Here is a 20220-nt window from a genome sequence, read left to right as displayed (position 1 = left end):
CTTGGATCTAATGGTTCCAATGCTGCTTGTTTTTCAGGTGAGAAAAAGGTCCATCAGAGCTAGATCCGAGGATATCCTGTATGCCAGGCATAGATCACCTCTCAGTATCCTGTAGAAGACAAAGTACAGAGAGAGGGCTTTAAGGCGATCTGTACAGGACAATGTGTTTATACCCTGGATTCTTTCTGGTGAGGAACCTTTGTGGGCGCTCCGACTGTTGCACATGTTTGGTCAGGTACATGCCAAAGGAGGCATTATATTCAAATAAGGGTCTGATAAGGGCTGAATAAAGTGGCATTATGACTTCCTTGAACATGCCATGCCCTTATAAGCTGGGAGATGTAGAATTTTTTTTACTCTATTGGCCACGTTAGTCAAAGGTCAGATTACTGTCTACATATGTTTCCAGATACCCAACTACTGAGTCAACTCTTAAGGATGTCATATCGATAAGAGTAATTAGCCTGGGTGGCAGTTTTCCCAAAAGGTACTATAATGCATTTTGTGGCGTTGAGTTTTAGTCCGTGACTTTGGCAACAGTCATTTGTCTGTGTTAGACCCTCTAGTAAGATGCTTGTGTCATGGGGAGGAATCTATGATAGCTACCACTTTGAAGTCATCTGCAAACTTGGTCAGCCAAAGGCCCTTGACATTAGCCTTTACCTCTGAGAAGTAGAAGTCAAACAGAAGCAGTCCCAGCATGGAACCCTAAAGATACCGGCTGGTGACTGGTCTCTCAGTGGAGGTGGTATCACCAATCCTGACTTCCTGAGTCCTGTCTCAGCCAGCTGGAAAGCCAGCAAGATATGCAGGGATTTATGCCCAGTTCATTGAGTGCGTCAACTATACTCAAATTAGGTCTTGTATGGAATGCCTTAGCCAGGCTCAGTTAGGTGGTATGCACTGTTTTCCCCTCATTCATTGCCTTAGAAATCTTCTCAACGAAGTCCACCAGGTTTAACTAGGCATGATTTTCCCTTGACAAAGCCAAACTGGGTTGGGTCCTGTATTTGAAGGTTGTCTATATCTCTGTTGATCATTTCTATGATAATTCATTCCATGGATTTACATAATAGACTAGTCAGACTAATAGGTTTGTATTTTCCAGGGTAGGTTGATGATCCACCCTTAAGGATACCACAGTCCTTGAGAACAGATTTCTGAAAAGTACCCAGACTTCTTGAGTTGTGATCTAGACAATAATACCTGGCGAAATTCTGTATTGAGAACCAAGAGTCTGTGGCATAAACTTCTGCAAAAGAAGCATTCTTGAAGGAACCACTGGAAGCACCCTCTCAACTGGAAGACTGGGCAGACAGATGTCAAGAGATAATGCAGTTGGCAAAGAACCTGAAAGTACTTTTTGACAACTGCTAACCCTTCACTCCCTGAAGTAAAAGAAACACAAATCTGGCTTGTCCTTAAATGTGTGAAAATGTTCAAGGTAATATTTGAGCTCAGAGTGCTCATTCAGGATGTGAAAGGCCCACCCATCACCTGTTTTTTGTCACCGAAAAGATAGATAATCTTAATGGACTAGTTCAACTAAACACCAAAATTAGTTTCAAAAAGATAGTGGGGTCATTCTGAAATAATCCTATACTTCAGGAGCACCAGGTATGGTTCCTTACATGAGTATGCAATTCAAAAATGCACTTCTCAAAAGTTGCAGCCACTACAAATAGTGCTTTCCACAAAATAAAAGTAAAGTTGAGTAAAATCTTACCATATCAGTAGATGTAATTCTGTTCACCACTGCAGTATTCTTCACTAAAGAAACAGAGTATAAAGGAGTAGTCCAGATAAAATCACTTTAGCTAGCAGATTTTGGAGACTCTCTGTCTGATACCCTCCCCGTAAGAGGAATAAAGACAACCTGTTGAAGTTTCCAATAGTTTATTAAGTTAGGCAGGTAGATGGATGAGTGCTCTTGTTCTAGGTTTGGATGAGTGCTCTTGTTCTAGGTTAGGAGTAACAAAAAGAAATGGCTTTAGAGACCCATGAAGAAATTGTTTGCTTAGAAACAGCCAAACCTAGAGATCTAGGATGAAAAGAAATAAAAAGTTGCTCAGACTTGATATTGACCTTAGTCTTATCCAAGAAATATCTGATCTCTCTATGCGAATTTAAGGTGTGAAGAACCTTCTCACTAGCAGACTGTGGAGAAGGAAAAATGTGGGCAAATTAATAGACTGATTAAGAGAGAATTCATTAACCACCTTAGGCATAAAAGGAGGAATAGTATAAAGAGGCACCCTTGTCCCTATGAAAAACGAAAAGAGGAGGAACAGCCATAAGGGCTTGAAGCTCAGACACCCTCTTAGCTGAAGTAACAGCCAAAAGAAGAACAGTCTTCCATGCACAATGCTGCAAGAAAGTTGAAGCTAGAAGCTCAAAAGAAGCCTGAGTCAATTTTTCAAGAACAAAATTAAGGTGCCAAAAAGGAGGAATAGTTTTCCTGGGAGACCTAATATGAAGGATGCCTTTAAGAAATTGTTTGACCTCAAACCTAGAGGCCAAAGGAGGAGTGAAAGGCAGACAAAGCAGACATAACTAAAAGGTAAATGTTAACTGAAGAATATGCCAACCGAACACGGAGTAATTCACACAAATAAGAGAAAACCAGAGGAATCTCCGCAGAAAGTGGATGCTGGTTATAAGCAAGGCACCAGACAGAAACTATCTTCTATTTGGACATACAGGATCTCCTTGTAGTGGGTTTCCTGGCCTCCTGCAGAACCCGAAGCACATCTTCAGAAAGAAGATGCCTATAACCTATCACTCACAGTGTCAGGTGAAAAGTGGATAACTGAGGATGGGTGAGAGATTCCTTATCTTGTGTGAGTAGGTCTAACCTGTGAGGTAATTTGTGGTGACTGCCCTTGGCTAGGTGCAGAAGTGTGAACCAGTGCTGTCTGGGCCAAAAGTGAGTCTCCAACAAGATTTTGGGGGAGTCTTGCTCTATCTTTAGCAGGGCCCTCGGTATGAGAGTAAGGGGAGGGAAAGCAAAGAGAAACGTCCACTTCTATATATATAAAAAAAAGAGGGTGTCCACCTTCCAGGCCAGAGGAGTTGAGACTCTGGTGCAAAAAAAAAAAAAAGAGTATGTTTTCTGTTCAGTGGGGAGGCAAAAAGGGCTACCTGGGAGTACCCCACTGGTGCACAATACACATCTCCGTGAAGCATCCATTATTGAGCCTGTATTATGGACCTGCTCAGAGAGTTTGCCACAATGTTTTGTTCTGTAGGAATATAAATAGCTGAAGTGTCACCTGATATTGGATAGCTAGAGCCCAAACTTGAAGAGCTAGTCTGCACAGAAGGTTGGACTTTGCCCCCCCTTACTTGTTGATGTACCATATCACTCTGGTATGGTCTATAAAGATTTTGAGAGCCTCTGGAAGAAAAATGGTATGAAAGGCTTGAAGGGCAGAATCAGAGCTCTCATCTCCTTGATGTTGATGTGTTCTGACCTCTGATGAATGGAACGGAGACCCTGCACCTTGAGGGGGCTTAAAGAAGCACCCCACCCAGTGTCTGACACATCCAAAAGAAATGTTCCTGAGAGGGGAATGGGAGCTGGAAAGGAAGTCCTGGGTTGACAGGCAGCTGATGAATCCACCACTAAAGCTCTAGCTGAGGCAAGGAAGAAGAGCGACTAGTAACAATAGAGGATGACGGTGTTGAACCAGACAGATTTTAGGAACCACTGTAACTTTCTCATATGGAGTCTGGCTAGAGGTGGCACAGGAATAGTGGAAGCCATGAATTCCAGGGCCCTCAGAAATTCTCTGGCCATAACTGATACTCGGAGAAATAGGGACTGAAAAAAGGCAATTAGAGCAAAGAGCCTTGGATGGTGGCAGTGAAGCCAGCATAGGAATGGTCTGGAGCCTACAACTGAGAAAAAACATGATCCTGAGGGGGAATCAGGATAGATACCTGGAAATTTATCGTAAACCCTAGGCTCTGTAAAAGGCATACAGCAAAATATAGGTACTAAAGCAAGGCCTCTGAGGAGGAATTCTGAATGAGTAGTTTGTCTACGTAAAGAAAGATTTGTTTCCCCCTCGTCCTGCAAAAGGCAATGACAGGGGCGAGGCATTTGGTGAAAACTCCTGGAGGCCAAAGGGCAAAGCAGAGAACTGAAAGCGAGAGGAAGAAACAAAGAAATGCAAATATTCCCTGAAACAGGGATGTGAAGATAAGCATCCTTGAGATCCAGAGAGACCAGGAAAGCATGAAGTAGTAGTAGTACAGGAAAACATGCACACAAAATAGAAAACACAGCCATTACTAGCACTTCCTCCTTGTTCTGCTAGAAATAACAGAACAGTGCGAGGATCACATTCTCCCAAGTGTTAAACTGGCAATTCTCTGGCATGCCCTCTGAATATATAGCTCATGGAAATGAATGAAGAACCAAATCAGGGCAACTGTGAGCCTGTTCACCTCCTGAATGTGAGCTGCTAAAAAGTGATACATATCTATGCCCGGGGTGACGGCAGCATCATTACAGACTTCCATCTTCTTTGAGTCAGGGCTAACAGCATCTCTCTCCTTTGTTGCTCGCTAACTGGGTTGAGTGAATGCCATTTGTGGCAATTTTCAATGTCACATTCTTCAATAAGACGGTAAAGGGAATGTCACTGCACATCTTGGCTGGTAAACTAATGAACTGTATGGACACTTACTTCAGGCATGCAAATGCAGGGCTTTTATTAACAAAAGCAAGGATCAAAATCCAAACTGATGGCCCCCTGAAAATGTATACAGTTATGTAACTGCTACATTAAATCATGGAAAGTGAACATCCTCAAATACAGGGTTTTGTTAAAAAGAAAAAAAAAAGGAGGATCTTCAGTGTTAGACTTCAAGGAACAACAGGAACATAAAGCATAGGTTATAGATATTATACCCCCTTACACACACAGAGTTTGTAGAGCCCTGGAAGGAAGCAATGAGAAACCTGTGCATGTGCAGTCCCTCATAAATTGGATAAAGGAGTGGAAGATGGCAACAGTGAGTCCTCTGTACAAAGCTGAGTCTAGAAAATGGTCAGGAAATTACAGACCTGTCTCACATTTACTCTAGGACAGCAGAAGACATTTGGGTCTGTGCAGGAATTAATTCGGGCTCAAGGTTTCTGCAGTCAGGGTCTTTCTCTTCCAGCTTTTCATTCTTCAACTCAGACTTTAATTTGATGCTATCTCCACTACAACACAACGCCTCTGCAGCTGGTACATGAGTGTCATACAGAAGCACAACTTCCACAATATCAGTTTGATATTCTTATCATTTTGTTTCAAAAGATGCATCTCAGTCATTGGCTGCATTTACTAAGTTTTCTTATACAGGAAGACTTCTATTTTCTTGCTTTTTTATCCTATTTAGTGAGACTTTAATACCTGTATGTGCTCCTGAGAAGGTCTGACACCAGACAGAGGTGGCAAATCTGCTGGTTCAAAATTCACAGCTGGACTACATTTAACATTAAGTAAATCTGATGCACTTTGAACACTCTCAGTTTGATCTAGGGTGATTCTGCAGCTTTGTGTTTTGTAACCACTTTCTTTTTGCAGCTTTGGGGTGTGTTGAGGTAGCGCATTTTTTTTTTTTTTTTTTTTTACAGTTTCTCACAATATTTTGTAAGACTTCACTGGAAAACACCATTGAGCCATTACTCAGTTACTGACTCATTCATGGGAAGAGAGATGGGGACCAAAAGGCAGACAAAATGAAATGGTTTAAGTATGCATCTTTATAGAGACACTGAAAAGCCTATTTTGTTTACGTCTGACAGCTAGGTGAGAGCCAGCAATACCAGATCCTGTTCCCTCTGCTACAACAACAATGAAAGAAGCTCTTCCATTTTTCTATACAAGACTACCATGTGTTTGTTATCTTAGTCTCCCAGCATGTCCTTAGTAAACACTTGCCTAAAATGGATGAGGTGAGGTCATCCAGACTTTCAGCTTTAGAGTTTATAAAGTTAGGGTGAAAAACAGAACCCGTGTTTTGAAACAAGAAGTCCACACTCTGAGGCAACAAAACCAGTTCTTCCTTTACTGGACTCAAAAGGAGACCAAAGTAATGCCCCTGCCAAAACAGTGTCAGTAAGACTTGTGGCCTATCCTCTCTTATCTTCTGTAATATGCTTGGGATCAAAGGTTCTAGAGAGAAAGCATACAGAAATAGACTTGCACACCTTATAGAGAAGGCATTTGTAGCCCACGCCTCTCCTGTCAGGATTTGGTGCAAAACTTGTTCAGTTGTCTGTTTTCCAAACAAATAAAAAAATTACTTCCAGCACACCTTGCTTGTGGATGAAGTCCAAGAACATGTGCCTTTTCAACGTTCATTAGCTGGGATCTGCTTGTTTACTTCACAGCTGGTCTGACAATACATAGGAATGTACAGTGCCCTGAGAGTCAGAACCAACTTCTAGGCTAGCTCCCATGTCTATATAGTAGGTTAAGCGTAATGTCCCTCATTTGTTGATGTACTACATTACAGTGGTACTGTTTGTTGGATTTGCAATGTTCCATACTACCAGACAGGTTTTAAGGCTTTCATAGCAAAAATCACTGCCGTCATTTATTTTACACTGATACGCCACTGAAAGACTTGGCCCACATTCCCTGAACTCTCAGCTCCCCCACTGCCCCTGCACAAGCCAGGACTGAGGAACTTGCTGCTACAATTTGAGAAGGGTATCCCAGGTTTAGGGAAACATTCTTTTTCAGAGTTTTTTCTTCATGCAGGGATAGTGGAATGGGACACTTCAGTTATTGTGCATGCTGATACCACCAGTTTCTCAGGTACCACTACAAATTCCTCACATGAAGCATTATGGGGGGGGGGGGGCACAAGTATATTGAATCCCATGGCAGTGAGGAACTCTTGACAGGGATTTGATGTTAAGCTAACTTGCTTTCTCAAATAATGGAGCAGAAAAAGAATCTTGTCCTCAGGGAGGCATGCTTTCTACTTCATTGCATCTAGCAGTGCCCCTAAAATATAACTCCTCTTGTGGAAAAAAGGTGAAAATTGGGAAGAGTTTTATGGGCTAGATGCAGTTGACTGTGGATGCCTGACAACAGCAAACTGTTGTTTGCAGAGCCTCCTGAATCTCTTCCAGGGACGTAGCCTGGAGAGACAGTAGTCCAGATATGGATAAATGTGAATACCTTTTGGCATGCAAAAAGCAATTACTACAATAGGACACTTTGTAAACACCCTGGCTACAGAAGACAGTCCAAAGGGAAAGGAGGTGAACTGGTAACATGAACTCCCTGATTCACAGCTGAGGAACTGTCACAATGTTGACTATAGGGATGTGTATAAAGGTGTCCTTTAAATCTTATGTCACAACGTAGGTTCACGGAAGGAGCAAAGCCAGAAGGCTCTGCAAGGACAGCATTTTTAATTTTGTTGCTGCTAGGAATTTGTTCTTTCTGGATTGATCCCCAATAAGCTCCCAAGTTCCTTCATTTCTTGGGGCTACAAACACTGAGGTAGAAGCTAGTCCCCTTCTCATTTTTTTTCTAGAAACATCTCTGATTCCCTGAGACAGAAGACAAATGCTGTTGGCCTTTGGGAACAGGCAGAATGCCTAGAAATCTATTTTTTTCTGGAAATGTAACCAGTAACCTCAATTTATTATCTGCTGGACCACTTATTCTGTACGATGACCTCCCACTAATTTACATTGAAGCCAGCCCACATTCCCTTCTCCTTTAGGTGCATCTTAGAAGACTTGCTTCTTAGGAAAGTTGATGGAACAGCCATAAGAAAATATTGCAGAGCAGTATCAGATACATGTCCAGACCGTGGTGGTGGTGCTGCGGTAGCGTTGTCGCCTCACAGTAAGATGCTGTCCGGTTCGATTCTCAGCTAGAGTGTCTTCTGCGTGGAGACATGCGTGAATGGGCGTACCTTCGTTGAAGGTTGTGTCAGGCCTGGCAAGCTGGTACGTAAAAATCAACTGCCAATCATTAGCGGACCGGAGTTCCGCTGTGGCGACCCCTAACCGGGAAAAAGCCGAAAGACACAAACAAAGTATCAGATACATGTCCCTTTCAGTGATTCCTTTTCCTGGAGAGATTCCACTATGTGCTTTATAGCCATTTGGCTAAAACAAAGCATACTGGGAACGAATTAAGGATATTGTTCTCCAGACCCAGGGAAAAAAAAAACTATGAAGATGTCTGTATGAAATCTGCTTCCTCTAACTAAAGACAATGAGTGACCTCAGCATTAGGCACCTACAATCATCAACGGTTAAAAAATCAGCAACATCAATAGCAAGTAAGGATAAAGATTACCCTCCCCCAACAGTGTGTTCATCTAAAAACTGTGGAAGTAAGTCAACCTAACAGACTGGTAATGCAACTACAGATATGAGATGCTCTTATGAACTAGAACAACAAAGAATGATAGTTTGTTCTGGACGATGTCTCAATGCCACCAATATTCATAATTCCTTGTGGAAGGCACCTGGTCTGGAAGGGAAACAGTGAAGAGCTTTGGAAGTTGGGATTGCCATTGGGTGTTTGTAGGTAGGTAGCAGTGAATTATGAAAGAACATGTGAAGATACCAAAGTCAACGGAGTACCCAGTGACTTGGACAAATCTTTTAGAGCTTGTAAGGACTGCCTGAATAAATGCAGTTGGAGTCTTTCTCTCATATGCCTTAATTCTGATGTGGAAAACTGCAAATTCCGTGTTTGAAAAACATATGGGCTTTCCATAAACAAAATAAAAGCACCAAGTATGCCTGCAGTTTTGCAGATTTTTTTACCAGTAGGTTATCTGCAAAATCTAAACTTCATAACTGTTTTAGGCTGTCTCACAAAATAACCAATACCAATGTAAACAATCAGAGGAAGCTACTCCAACAGCTCCAGACAGCAAGCTACAATGTCCACTAACAGGTCTATTTCAGAAGACTCACAAACCAAAAGACTGAATCCCAAAATACTGAAAACTCAAAAATACTTTAAACATTTTACTGCAGGGGGCAAGCGCCCCTGGATCCCCCTTGTGGGGGCTGCACCCACCACACCCCCTGCTAATTATATATACCAACTCCAAGATCATACAACAGTGGAGAAGGGACAAATTCCATTATTCAGTGTTTTCAGTATTTTGGGATTCAGTCTTCTGAAGTAGACCCCCCCCCCCACTATCAATCTACAGCCAAACAAGTTCCCTAAACAAGGAAAAGCCAAAGGAAAACAAATATCCAGTAAAGCACAAAGAGACTTCTTAAAATTATAATAACCAAAGATACAATAAAGAATGATAATACAACAGCTTTGCTTCTTTATTCCTGGAAACGTAGAAATGAAAGGCAAAAAGGCAATGGTGACAACTTTTCTTTTTTTTTTTTTTTTTGGAAGCATGGAAATGCTGAAGTAATAAAAAGAAAGATTCTGACAATAAATATCTTACCTTTATTGCCCAAAATAGAGAAAATACAAAGATAAGTGCTGTAAACACCTATTTAACAGAAACATCGGTAAGAAAATACGTGACTCACAGCCCTGTATTTCTAGAACTAGGGGCGGGGGCTTTTAGAGATTGTCAAGTTATCCTGATACTTGCAGCTTTAAGCCCTACAAAGATGACAATCTCATTCATGTTTGTTGATTACTTACACATAGGTGCTGTATCTTCTTTGAGAAAGGTCAATGAAACAATAAATCCCAAGCAGTATGTATGTATGAATGTATTTATCATTTGCTGACTGAATGAGCACCAAGGTAGGGGTATGAAAAAAAAAAGCAACAATTATATTGAAAAGTTGACCATTTACTGTAATGAAATAATGTGTCATAGATTATGCACAGAATTGTGATTGGTCTCTGATCATAAGCAAGTTATGCTCTAAACATGGATATCAATAAATTCGGGTCTATATTACGTGATCGAATAATCACAATAGCGAATGTTCTAAAGAGCGAAAATACAGCACATCGAAGTGCTTTTTGTGGGATCGCGATACAGTGAAGATCAGAATATTTGCCCTTTCCTCACTGTAGTACGATCTCAGAGTTGGTATATATATTTAGTGGAGGGTGTGGGGGGCACAGCCCCCCCACAATAATGGTTTTGATGTGGTGTATTTTCGCTCTTTAGAGCATTCGCTATTGTGATCATTCGAACACATAAAACAGACCCAATAAATTCACTTAGGAGTGGAATGAAGCTCAAAAGGTTTTTCTAGATATCCACCTGAAGAACAAATAACAAATGAGCTATGATAAGAGAAACCCAATCATAATTCTTTGCAGTACATAGAGCTTCAGTTGCTACTTACTACTACTAGGTATAGGAGAAAAGCAAGTAAGACTGAAAAGTGTTTTATGGTTTTGAAAGCTATAAAACGGCTAGTGTTACCACACAGACAGCAGCCAGAAGTGAAGTCTCAAAGAACAACTTTAAAAGCTGTTAGACACTTCACTCTACTGCACTTGTATGATAGAAAAGTGTATTACAGTTGTCAAAGCTGTTTTATCTTCTCACCTCTGTGCATGGTGGCTAGCAGTGACTGCTGTTATGCTGTAATGTGAAACTACAGCTTAACAGTACTGAAAGGTCTTCTTTCCAAATTTGGAGCATAATCACCATGTATTACATAAAAAGTAACATGTCATAACGTTCCAATTTTGATATACAAACTGCTATCACAACTGAATTTGTGTACCACAGCAGATGTACCTTGAAACATCAATGTACAACAATTACAAAAAGCAAAACATCGATCCATAAGGATTGAAACTCAAAATAACAAAGGGGGGAAAAATCACTTTTTTTGCAGAGGGGCAAGCCTCTAACTCCCTGCTAATTATATATATATATATATATATATATATATATATATATATATATATATATATATAAACTCTGAGATCAGACAACAGTAGGAAAAGGGCAAATTCCCATTCCAGCTATTCTGTGGTCTCCCACAAAATAACAGTTAAAATTGATGAAACGAGTATTCAATCACATCTTCAGCAATAAAAACATTCAATATTATGAATGTTTGATTATATGAAGTGTTTCCACCACAGCATACTACTAAAGCCCAACTGTGAACCAGATTGTGAAAAAGCTAATAATAACAACAACAAAACAACAATAATATCCAACAGTACTGCAAAGCTAAAAGCATAACAACGAAGTATACCTTCAAAGGGACCTAAACACTAACTACCTAGGGTCAATATACTTATGTAAATAGCTGCTATTCTTACACGCCAGTGTTATTATTAGTCTATGTCTATTATACTAAATTTTTTTTGTAAAATAAAATAACATATAAAACAGGGAAATCACCATAACTAATAATTAGTTTTGCCATAATAAAATCTATTAAACATTCTTAATGAAATATGGCACAGCTGCAGTATGACAACTTCTCTCATGACCCATCTCCTAGCCCATAATACGCCAAGATGGAAGCAATCATGCTTGAAAAATCCTAAGAATTTTGTCCATATGTTATGTGCCAACAGCTAGTTCTTGGTTTACAGTACAACTGCCTGTGAAAAAAATACGTAAACATTGTTTAAGGCTTCTTGCTGCATTCAAAAACATTTTTTTAACCACCTACCGCTGACATCTGGGTCCACTAATACCAGTTCCCAATATTCTTGTTTTTGCAGGTCTCCATGCACCTGCAACCCTCAGGTGTTGCTCATGCTAAGAGGCTCTCCCTTTTTGGGAGAGCTATGCAAAGGGAACAGCCCAATGTCTCTAGGCGGGATCTATGGGGTGTTGAGCTATCACACACTTGCTAGTGGACGGCCATGAGGGAAGTTGTCATACTGAGGCTGTGCAGAAGGCTTTCCTGTTTTCAGCCCTATACCACTACTAACGTCTCTGGCTTACATTACCAAAGGTGTGTGCAATGATGTCACAATAGAAACATTCCCACTTGAGTGGTGATTTACCCCTTCAATGACTAATAAACACATTTTAAAGTCTGAATACCGACAAACATCACATTCCTTATCAATGTAAACCAATCTTCCTTTTTTCTTGAAATCTGCTATATATATTTTTTTCAGGATCTGCATTTGAGAAGAAAACATATGTTCTGAAAAAAACACATGGGCTTGATAATTATTACTCCTGAATGTCAATGTTAAAGGTATAAACCATTTTACCATACCTGTCAAACAACCTTTCTTCTCCACTTAAATAATGATGGGACTTCAGGCCTAACAAGCATAAACATTTAAGTATAAAAGCATTATTTTTATTCAATTTGAATGTTAGTCTATAAAGTTACATAAAATACAGATGTTTTCATTTGAAGTCAAGATGCAGCTGCTTTGCATTTGACGTTAGGGACTGAATCCAAGTGGGTTTTGCAGGTAACTGGTGCCATTTGTCTGAAAGTTTCACAACAATATCTCAATGTTTTTGAAGATATAGCCTGTGACGCCCCAGCAATGTCCCAGTAATCAAGGAGCCTCAGTCCTCACCACTGGAAACAGCTAGGGGACGTACACACTGGGAGGATGACCAGTACACACACAGTAAAGTTCAATTTCCCTTAAGAACACACACACACCACAGTCTGGGGCTGTTTTTCCCTCTTTCTCCAGATCCCCAATAAGACTCCCCACTGGCACAGCTATAGGGTTAAGATCTGAGCTGAGTGACCAAGCCAAACCCTCCAGCACCCTCTCTGTCCAACCAGTGCTTCGTGTCCCTGCCCAAGTAGCTAACACACACACACACACACACACACACACACACACACACACACACACACACACACACACTCTGACATCTGATTTATATACAAACAAACACACATGGGAAAGGCTGGGACAAGTTTACTAGCAATGCCCCCTGCTGCCCAGACTATAACGTAGTTCCAGCTGCCACCACCACTACTTATCAGCCACTTCTAAGGCCCTTAATAAAGGGTGTCCAATCCTACTGTGTAATGTTACTATTAATCCAAATGGTAGTTTGACCAAGAGCAAGGCTATTTAGGAGTGGCCTGTACAGCGTCACCATATAGATAAGCAAGTACTTTAAGAGCTTAAATATGTCTCACAAATAGCTACAAAGATAGGTTAAATATATTTAATAATAAATAATAAAATAAAAAACAAAACTCAATAAACAAACAGTTACGTCAGAGTTCAAAAATCACAGGAAATATTTTAAAACAACATTGCAGGACAGTCTCAAATAATACAGAAAGCATCTAAACTAATCTTTACTATATTCCTATCTATATGATGAGTGGATGTTCTTGCTAGGTCCAAGACAAAATACAAAATGCCCAGTCTCTCTCTGAGAGAGTTCTTAAATCAATAACAAATATTACTGCTGGGTTTTCTTGGATGACATCACTTTTTGTCACCTGACTTCAGCTCCCAGGCTAAAACAGAAACTAACTGAATTTAACATCTCTGTGTTTTATAAAAGCACATCTCTCAGAACTGTGCAGCTGCTAAGAAGTCATAAAGCAATAAAACACTTTTTAAATTTTAAACCTAGTAATTACTTCTCTTTCAAAACAATACAAAAATGTCTAGCTCTAGACATTGTTTGCTACACTGAAACTGAGAACTTTTATAGCACAATCGTAAAGCAATGTAATTTCAACTTATTTCCTGTTCTAAGTCAGCAGGGCATGCTGTGGTTACATTTTAGCTCAGTATATAACATACAGTTCTGCATAAATCATATCAATATTCACAAATGACATAGAATTATTTACAAAATTCCAGATAGCTGGGCTGGCAATATTTCCTTATATCACCTAGCCATTTATATACATGGAGTAAAAATGGCCAAAAGGTTTGGGAAAGATCTCTTAAAAAATGTTAGCAGTAAAGAATTCAAGTCATAGCAGAGGACACAATCATATCCATTAAAATTAAAAAAAGAGGTACATAAATGTACTACAGACATCAAAGTAGCGAAACAAAAATATAATTTTTTGCAGGACTGCACCCCATCATAATTAATTTAATTGTAAGAACACCAAAGTCACACAACTGTACAGAAAGTGCAGACACCTTAAACGGGAAATTGTTCACTGTTAAAAAAACTGAAACTGGAGATGCAGTAAACCAAGGCACCAATATCCATCCAACCAACCAACCATACAAAAATAAACTGTGTGTTCTCCAACAAAGAAACACACACACAATAAATATCTGAACACATAAAATAATAGTACTTCAGCCAAACATGGTCAATCACTGCAACTTAGAGGTAGCTGATTAAGTGACTCAAAGAACAGGGTCCAGAGGGTTAAAGGTGTAATGGGTATAGCACATCACAAAAGTGATATTCTGTTTATTCTGATGTGAGCAGAATTCCTGTCTGTGTTCTGCTAAACGGAAAACCAATCATTTCCAATCACCCAAAATGCAAACAGGTGGTCTGCAAAGAAATGAGTACACAGCAAGACAGAGTGAGGCTGTAGCAGCAGGAGAAGTAATTAAAATGCTTTTGGGGGGCAGATGAGAAGGTAAGAAGCAAAATTAGGCAAAAAAAGACTTATGTACTAACCATAACTCAGACATCAGATCCAAACCAGCAACATTCGCACAGACAGATCCAAAGCTCAAGCTCCTCCCTCTCCCATAATGTCCTGCTGCCTCGAACCCTCAGATCGAGTTTGCTGACATATTCACTAATGCTACCCCTTCAGGAAAGGAGAGAAAAGAGACCGAACCAAGAACACTACAACTTCCTTCAAGGACCAACAAGGAAGGGGGATGGCGGGAGGGAAATGGGATGAATAATGACATAGGATAACACAGATGCCAAGCTATGGTAAGTACATAACTCTTCATCTGATGTTATTCGTGTCAATATTTATCACTGTAGGGTCAGAATCCCCAGCTACCATTTATCCTGGGCGGTCTCAAGAAAGGACATACCAAAGCACAGTAGAACCAAAAGAAGTCCTGCTCCTGCAAATCAAATCCAGCTTGTAATGGGATATAAAGGTGTGAGGATTACACCAAGTGGCAGCAGCACAAATGTCATCAATGGAAAGTCTGGCCAAGAATGCTGAGGAAGTAGCCACAAACCTCGCAGAATGAGCCCCGAATCGTCCCAGAACTTCAAGATGCCTACTAAATAGTGAGAAATGAGATTTGAGTGTTATAGGGCAGCAAGGCGTTATAGGAGAGGGAGGAGCTTGAGCCTTGGATCTGTCTGCATGAATGTTGCCGGCTCAAATTCGATTGTCGGCTCCAAGACCCTATAGTGATGAATAATGACATGGACAACAACAAATCACTTAACTATCACATTTCATTTCACCATCACTTGGTGTGATCCTAAAAATATTTCTCAGTGGTGGGGTAACCAAACATCACAGCTTTGCATTCCTATGCTAAGCTTACTTGCTTTCACCACAGGCTTACCAGTTCTAGACTGCATCGTAAACAAATCAGAGGCAAAAGCATATGTCTTTTTCTCTTAAGAGTTATAGAAATTCAAGCACTTTATGCCCACAACTAAATTACAGTTTTAACTACCTTTCTATTACCAGGCTAAACTTCCTGAATTTTAAACCTTAGCACATGCAGCAAGTGTAACAATGACCTTATGGCGTAACTTTTAAAAGCATGTTGGCACCTGGCACATATATACAACTGTTTCAAAAGCAACAAAACAAAAATCTCTAAACACATCATACTGAAAATTCTGGGACTTTCTTTGCAGGAACTTCATCACAAGATCATAGCCTGACACTATTTTTCTAAACAGTTCATAAAAAGCTAACATGGCTTCCAAACTTGAAGCTTTGCAGCTACCACAGCATTTACTTTTACATTGGCCTAGTTTTCTAATCTAAAACCTTTCATAAAAAGCTAGAATCAACTCACCAAGATTACTATGTGCAGGTGACATCTGATTAGGTGATAAGGTTCGTGAACCTGAAAAATAAAAGGTACAGCCTGCTCAGTAATGCGCAGTTCACAACAAGCAGACAAAAAAGTATCATCAGGACCATTCTTTGTATGTTTCTTCCTGCTTGAAACTGATCTAATGTATGCAGAATATTCATAACATCCAAGTTTTTAATTCATGTCTTATTCAGCATCACCATGCTTCAAAAATGATGCAAAAACTGCTGATTAAAACATCGGCATTGTTAATGATCAAACATGATCTCGGTTATCTTAGCACACAGATCTGCATATTAAAAAAATGCCAATAAGTAAAAGGTGACCCCCTGCAAATATTTCCTAACAAGGAAGAAACTATGAATAATAAATACTGTCAAAACAGGTGATATTTTAAGTGTTTTTTTTTTTTTTTGGAGTCACATTTATTAGTCAACATTATTAGTGGCAGGTACATGTTTTCCATATTTTGTGCACGTTTATTGACCAACAAGTTGATAAAATCGCATGCAATCTGAGGATCACTAAAGTATCAATACCATTTTAAAATCTGCTTCATCACCAACTTATCAACTTTACAACTAGAAGTTCCTCCTGAAACATCTGTGCTATGGTTTTCTTCATTTCCTAGTACTTTATTTATTCAACTTAGGGTTGCAGTAGTGGTAGAAGTGGGGGACTGGTGACTATTCAAATAACCAAATGGAATAACGCACAAACATTGGATATGCCACCCTACGTAGGACCCACATACTGCTATGCAATTTGGAGGATTGCTAATTTACCTACCTGCCTGCATGGCTTATGGATACTAGAGAAAACTGCAGTACACACAGGAAGCTCATGCAGACATGGGTAGGAAATGAAGGCTCTGCAAATAACACACACCCAAATGGGTCAGCATCTCCATGGTGCTGGGGGATGATGCCCTGACTCAGATCAAGGCAAACAGTGTATGATTAGCTGCATGGGTGATTGAGGGGCTAGGGTCTGAAAGATGGGAATAAGCAGACAAAGTGCAGTTATTTAAGTTGGACTTGCACATAACACAGACGTCTGAATGATACAGCAACCACCCAGCTTCCAAAAGCTTTCATCCCCCCCCCCCAACACTTCTCATGCTGTCTGTTTATAGGTTAAAACCTTTTTGAAGAAAGCTATATGAACAGCCACATTGTCTAAAAATCTTCAGAACTTTCTAGTCCCTAACCAAAAATGGGGAACGCACCCTGAACTTAAGCAAGATATAAACAACAGTCTGACTTTCTATCCCACTAGAACTACACACAACAAAGATGGTTGGTGGGTAGTTGAGGCTACTCCAGCAGTTAAAAATTCAAACATATACTGTTACGGGTGAGTACAACTTACACAACTGTACTATGTTAATTATTCTCACTACTGCAGTAGCCTATAGGTAGATACCATAGTTTATTCAACCTGGGAGGAGGAAGGATAAGGGTTCAGGAGCCTCTGGAGAATGGTCCTAGCAAAGCCTGTTCTGGACTTGGAAAAGGAATCCATTTTGCATAGCTAGGTAATGTATTAACAGAAGACCAAGTTGCAGTGTCTAGAATGCTTCTAGGGTACACCGCTTTCCTGTAAGCCATTGTAGAAGCCAAGGCCTTTTGTGGCATTTGACTTAATACTGCTGGGAATAGATTTGCCATTATGAAAGTAACAAAACACAACAGCAGAAGACAACCACCTGGAAATAGTCTGTTTAGACACAGGTTGACCTTTCTCAGTTACAAAATAAAAAATAAATAGCTGGCTAGCTTTCCTACAGGACTAAGTTCTGTCAAGAAAGTACCAGAGTTGCCTATGCATATCCAGAGTGTGTAAAATCTTTTCTCTTTTAAGAATATGGATAGAAATCAGGGAGATTGATGGCTTGATACAAAGTGAACTCTGAAACAACCTTGAGCATGAAAGAGGGGTTTCTGTGTAGAGTAACCTTGTCTTTGTGAAACACTAGACAGGGTTTTCCCACCATGAATGCTTGCAACTCAGAAACTCTTCTTGCAGATGTCAGAGCAATAAGAAGAACAGTTTTCCATGTGCTGAACCTTATGTCAGCTACTCAGGCAGGCATGTTCAAAGGGTGACAGCCAGTTTCTCTAGCACAAAAATGAGATCCCAAGAAGGAGAAACATGTCTATGAGGAGGTCTCAGGTGTAAAAGTAGAAACTGTTTCGCTATAACCAAAGAGGAAAGAGGGAGATCCATGGGCAGACATGCTGAATTTGCTACGAGACAAACCTTTATAGAGGAATAAACGAGGCCAGGAAGTAGTAATGCACACACACATTTGAGCAACAGTAGTACAAAAACCCAGATGTGTCCCTAGTCATTGGCTTAGCACAAACTAGAAAATCTCTTCCACTTGTCAACATATGACTTTCTAGGAGCAGACTTTTTAGCCTCCTTCAGTATGTGTTGCACATACTCATGAAAGAGGGGCCCTAAACGGAATCAAAACTGAATTAATTATCTAGGCAGTCATTTTAAGTTGTTTGATATCTGCGTGTTTCAACCCCACCTTGTCTTGTGTGAGTACAGTCAGTTTGTGAGGAAGCTTGTGGTAACCACCCCTAGCCAATTCCATAAGACAGGAGAACAAATTTTGTCTGGGCCACAAGGGAGTCACCACAATGTTTTTTGGAGAGGCTTACTGAAACTTCAAAATGACCCTGGAAATCACTGGAAGGGTGAACAGCATAGCCCCAACCAGAGTGACGATACAGTATCTGTTCACTGGCCTGTTTGGAAAGAGTCATAAAACTGAATCTGTTTAGTTGTCTGTTTTTAAAGGAGGCAAACCTATCTTGAGGTGTTTCCCCATATCTGGATCAGTTCTTGGAAGACCACTTTGTTGACTTTCCACTCATTAGGATCTGCTCAGGGCCTGCTTATGTTGTCTGCCACTATGTTTTGTTCTGTTAATATGTAAGAAGCCTGAAGAATTAAGATGTGCTGTACAGAAAAAGTACAGTTGTGTACACTTACCATAAATGTAGATGTTCGAGTGTCCTCACTGTTGCAGTCATGACTGTAGGGTTCTCCCCTGCCGGCAGGCAGTCCTCGGTCAGCCAGAATCCCAAAGTCTGGGTCCAGCGTCGGCTGTTCAACCATGCTCCCTGACATCAGAGCGCCAGGAGTACAAAGCTGACAGCCGACGCCATGTTCTCCAGTTTTTCTTGCCCCAGATGTCAGGAGTCCCAAAATGAAAAAGTTCCCATAACCTTTGCAAATACACCTCAGAAGAATGGTGAAAAAAGGAACCACACAAAAGTAAAAATAAGAGGGGACAGGAGGGAGGGAAACCCAGACTGCAACAGTGAAGACACTCGAACATCTACATTTATGGTAAGTGTACACAACTGTACTATGTTCATCGTGTTTCACTGTTGCAGTCATGACTGTAGGGTAGAATCCCAAAGCAAAAAGAAAGGGAGGTGGTCATAAAGCAGAAGGGGCGGCTATAAGGCCCTGCAAGACTGCAGAAGCAAAACCTGCCCTAGACTTAGAGTAGAGAGGTAGATTGTAGTGCTTTGAAAAAGTATGCACAGAACTCCAAGTTGCAGCTTCCAAAATGTCTTTGGTAGGAACTCCCCTGAGGAAGGCAGCAGAAGTGGCAGCAGCTCTGGTGGAATGAGTCCGTATATTCCCTGGGATTTGCTTTCCATGGTGTGAATAAGAAAATCTGATTCCATGAGCAATCCATTTAGAAATGGTCTGTTCTGAAATGGCTTTACCTTGGGAACTTGAAGCATAAGAAACAAACAATTGCTCTGATTTTCTGATGTCCTTGGTTCTGTCCAGGTAAAAACGTAGTTGTCTGTGTACATCCAAGGAATGTAAGATCCTTTCCCCTTTATTTTGAGGAGTGGGGAAAAAAGTTGGCAAGTGGATAGTTTGATTTAAAGCCACTTTGGAAACCACCTTAGGCATGAATGTAGGATTAGTCCTCAAAGACACCCTGTCTTGATGAAAAATAATATAAGGTTCCACAGCCATAAGAGTTGCAACTCTGAAACTCTCCTGGCAGAGGTCAGGGCTAACAGGATGGCTGTTTTCCAAGATAAAAACTTGATGTCAGAAGAGGCAGCAGGCTCAAAAGGAGTTAAAGTGAGCTTTTCCAAAACATAGTTGAGATCCCAAGCAGGAATGGGAGGAGATCTAGGAGGTCTTAGCTCCTTTGAGAAACTGTCTCATGAGCTGGTGGGAAAAGATTGGAGGGTCTGTATTATAATGAGCGGAAATAGCAGAGGCATGTATCTTAATGGAAGAGAAAGAGAGACCCTTATGTAAG

General features: G+C 40.4%; 1 protein-coding gene across 2 annotated transcripts in view; it reads right to left on the bottom strand.

The window, feature by feature from the left end:
- SMAD3 (SMAD family member 3) overlaps nucleotides 1-20220 on the bottom strand; it is a 1147441-nt gene that overhangs the window by 405676 nt on the left and 721545 nt on the right. For both annotated transcript variants that reach the window (XM_044077876.1, XM_044077878.1), the window contains exon 5: nucleotides 15885-15935. In XM_044077876.1, coding sequence (XP_043933811.1) covers nucleotides 15885-15935 — 51 coding nt within the window. The remainder of the gene's footprint in view (nucleotides 1-15884; nucleotides 15936-20220) is intronic.

The sequence above is a fragment of the Protopterus annectens genome, chromosome 7.part0, assembly GCF_019279795.1.
Source record: "Protopterus annectens isolate FY-2018-M chromosome 7.part0, PAN1.0, whole genome shotgun sequence".
Classification (NCBI taxonomy): domain Eukaryota; kingdom Metazoa; phylum Chordata; order Ceratodontiformes; family Protopteridae; genus Protopterus; species Protopterus annectens.
The sequence above is the reverse complement of the archived record's forward strand: the minus strand, read 5'-3'. Positions and strand labels throughout refer to the sequence as shown.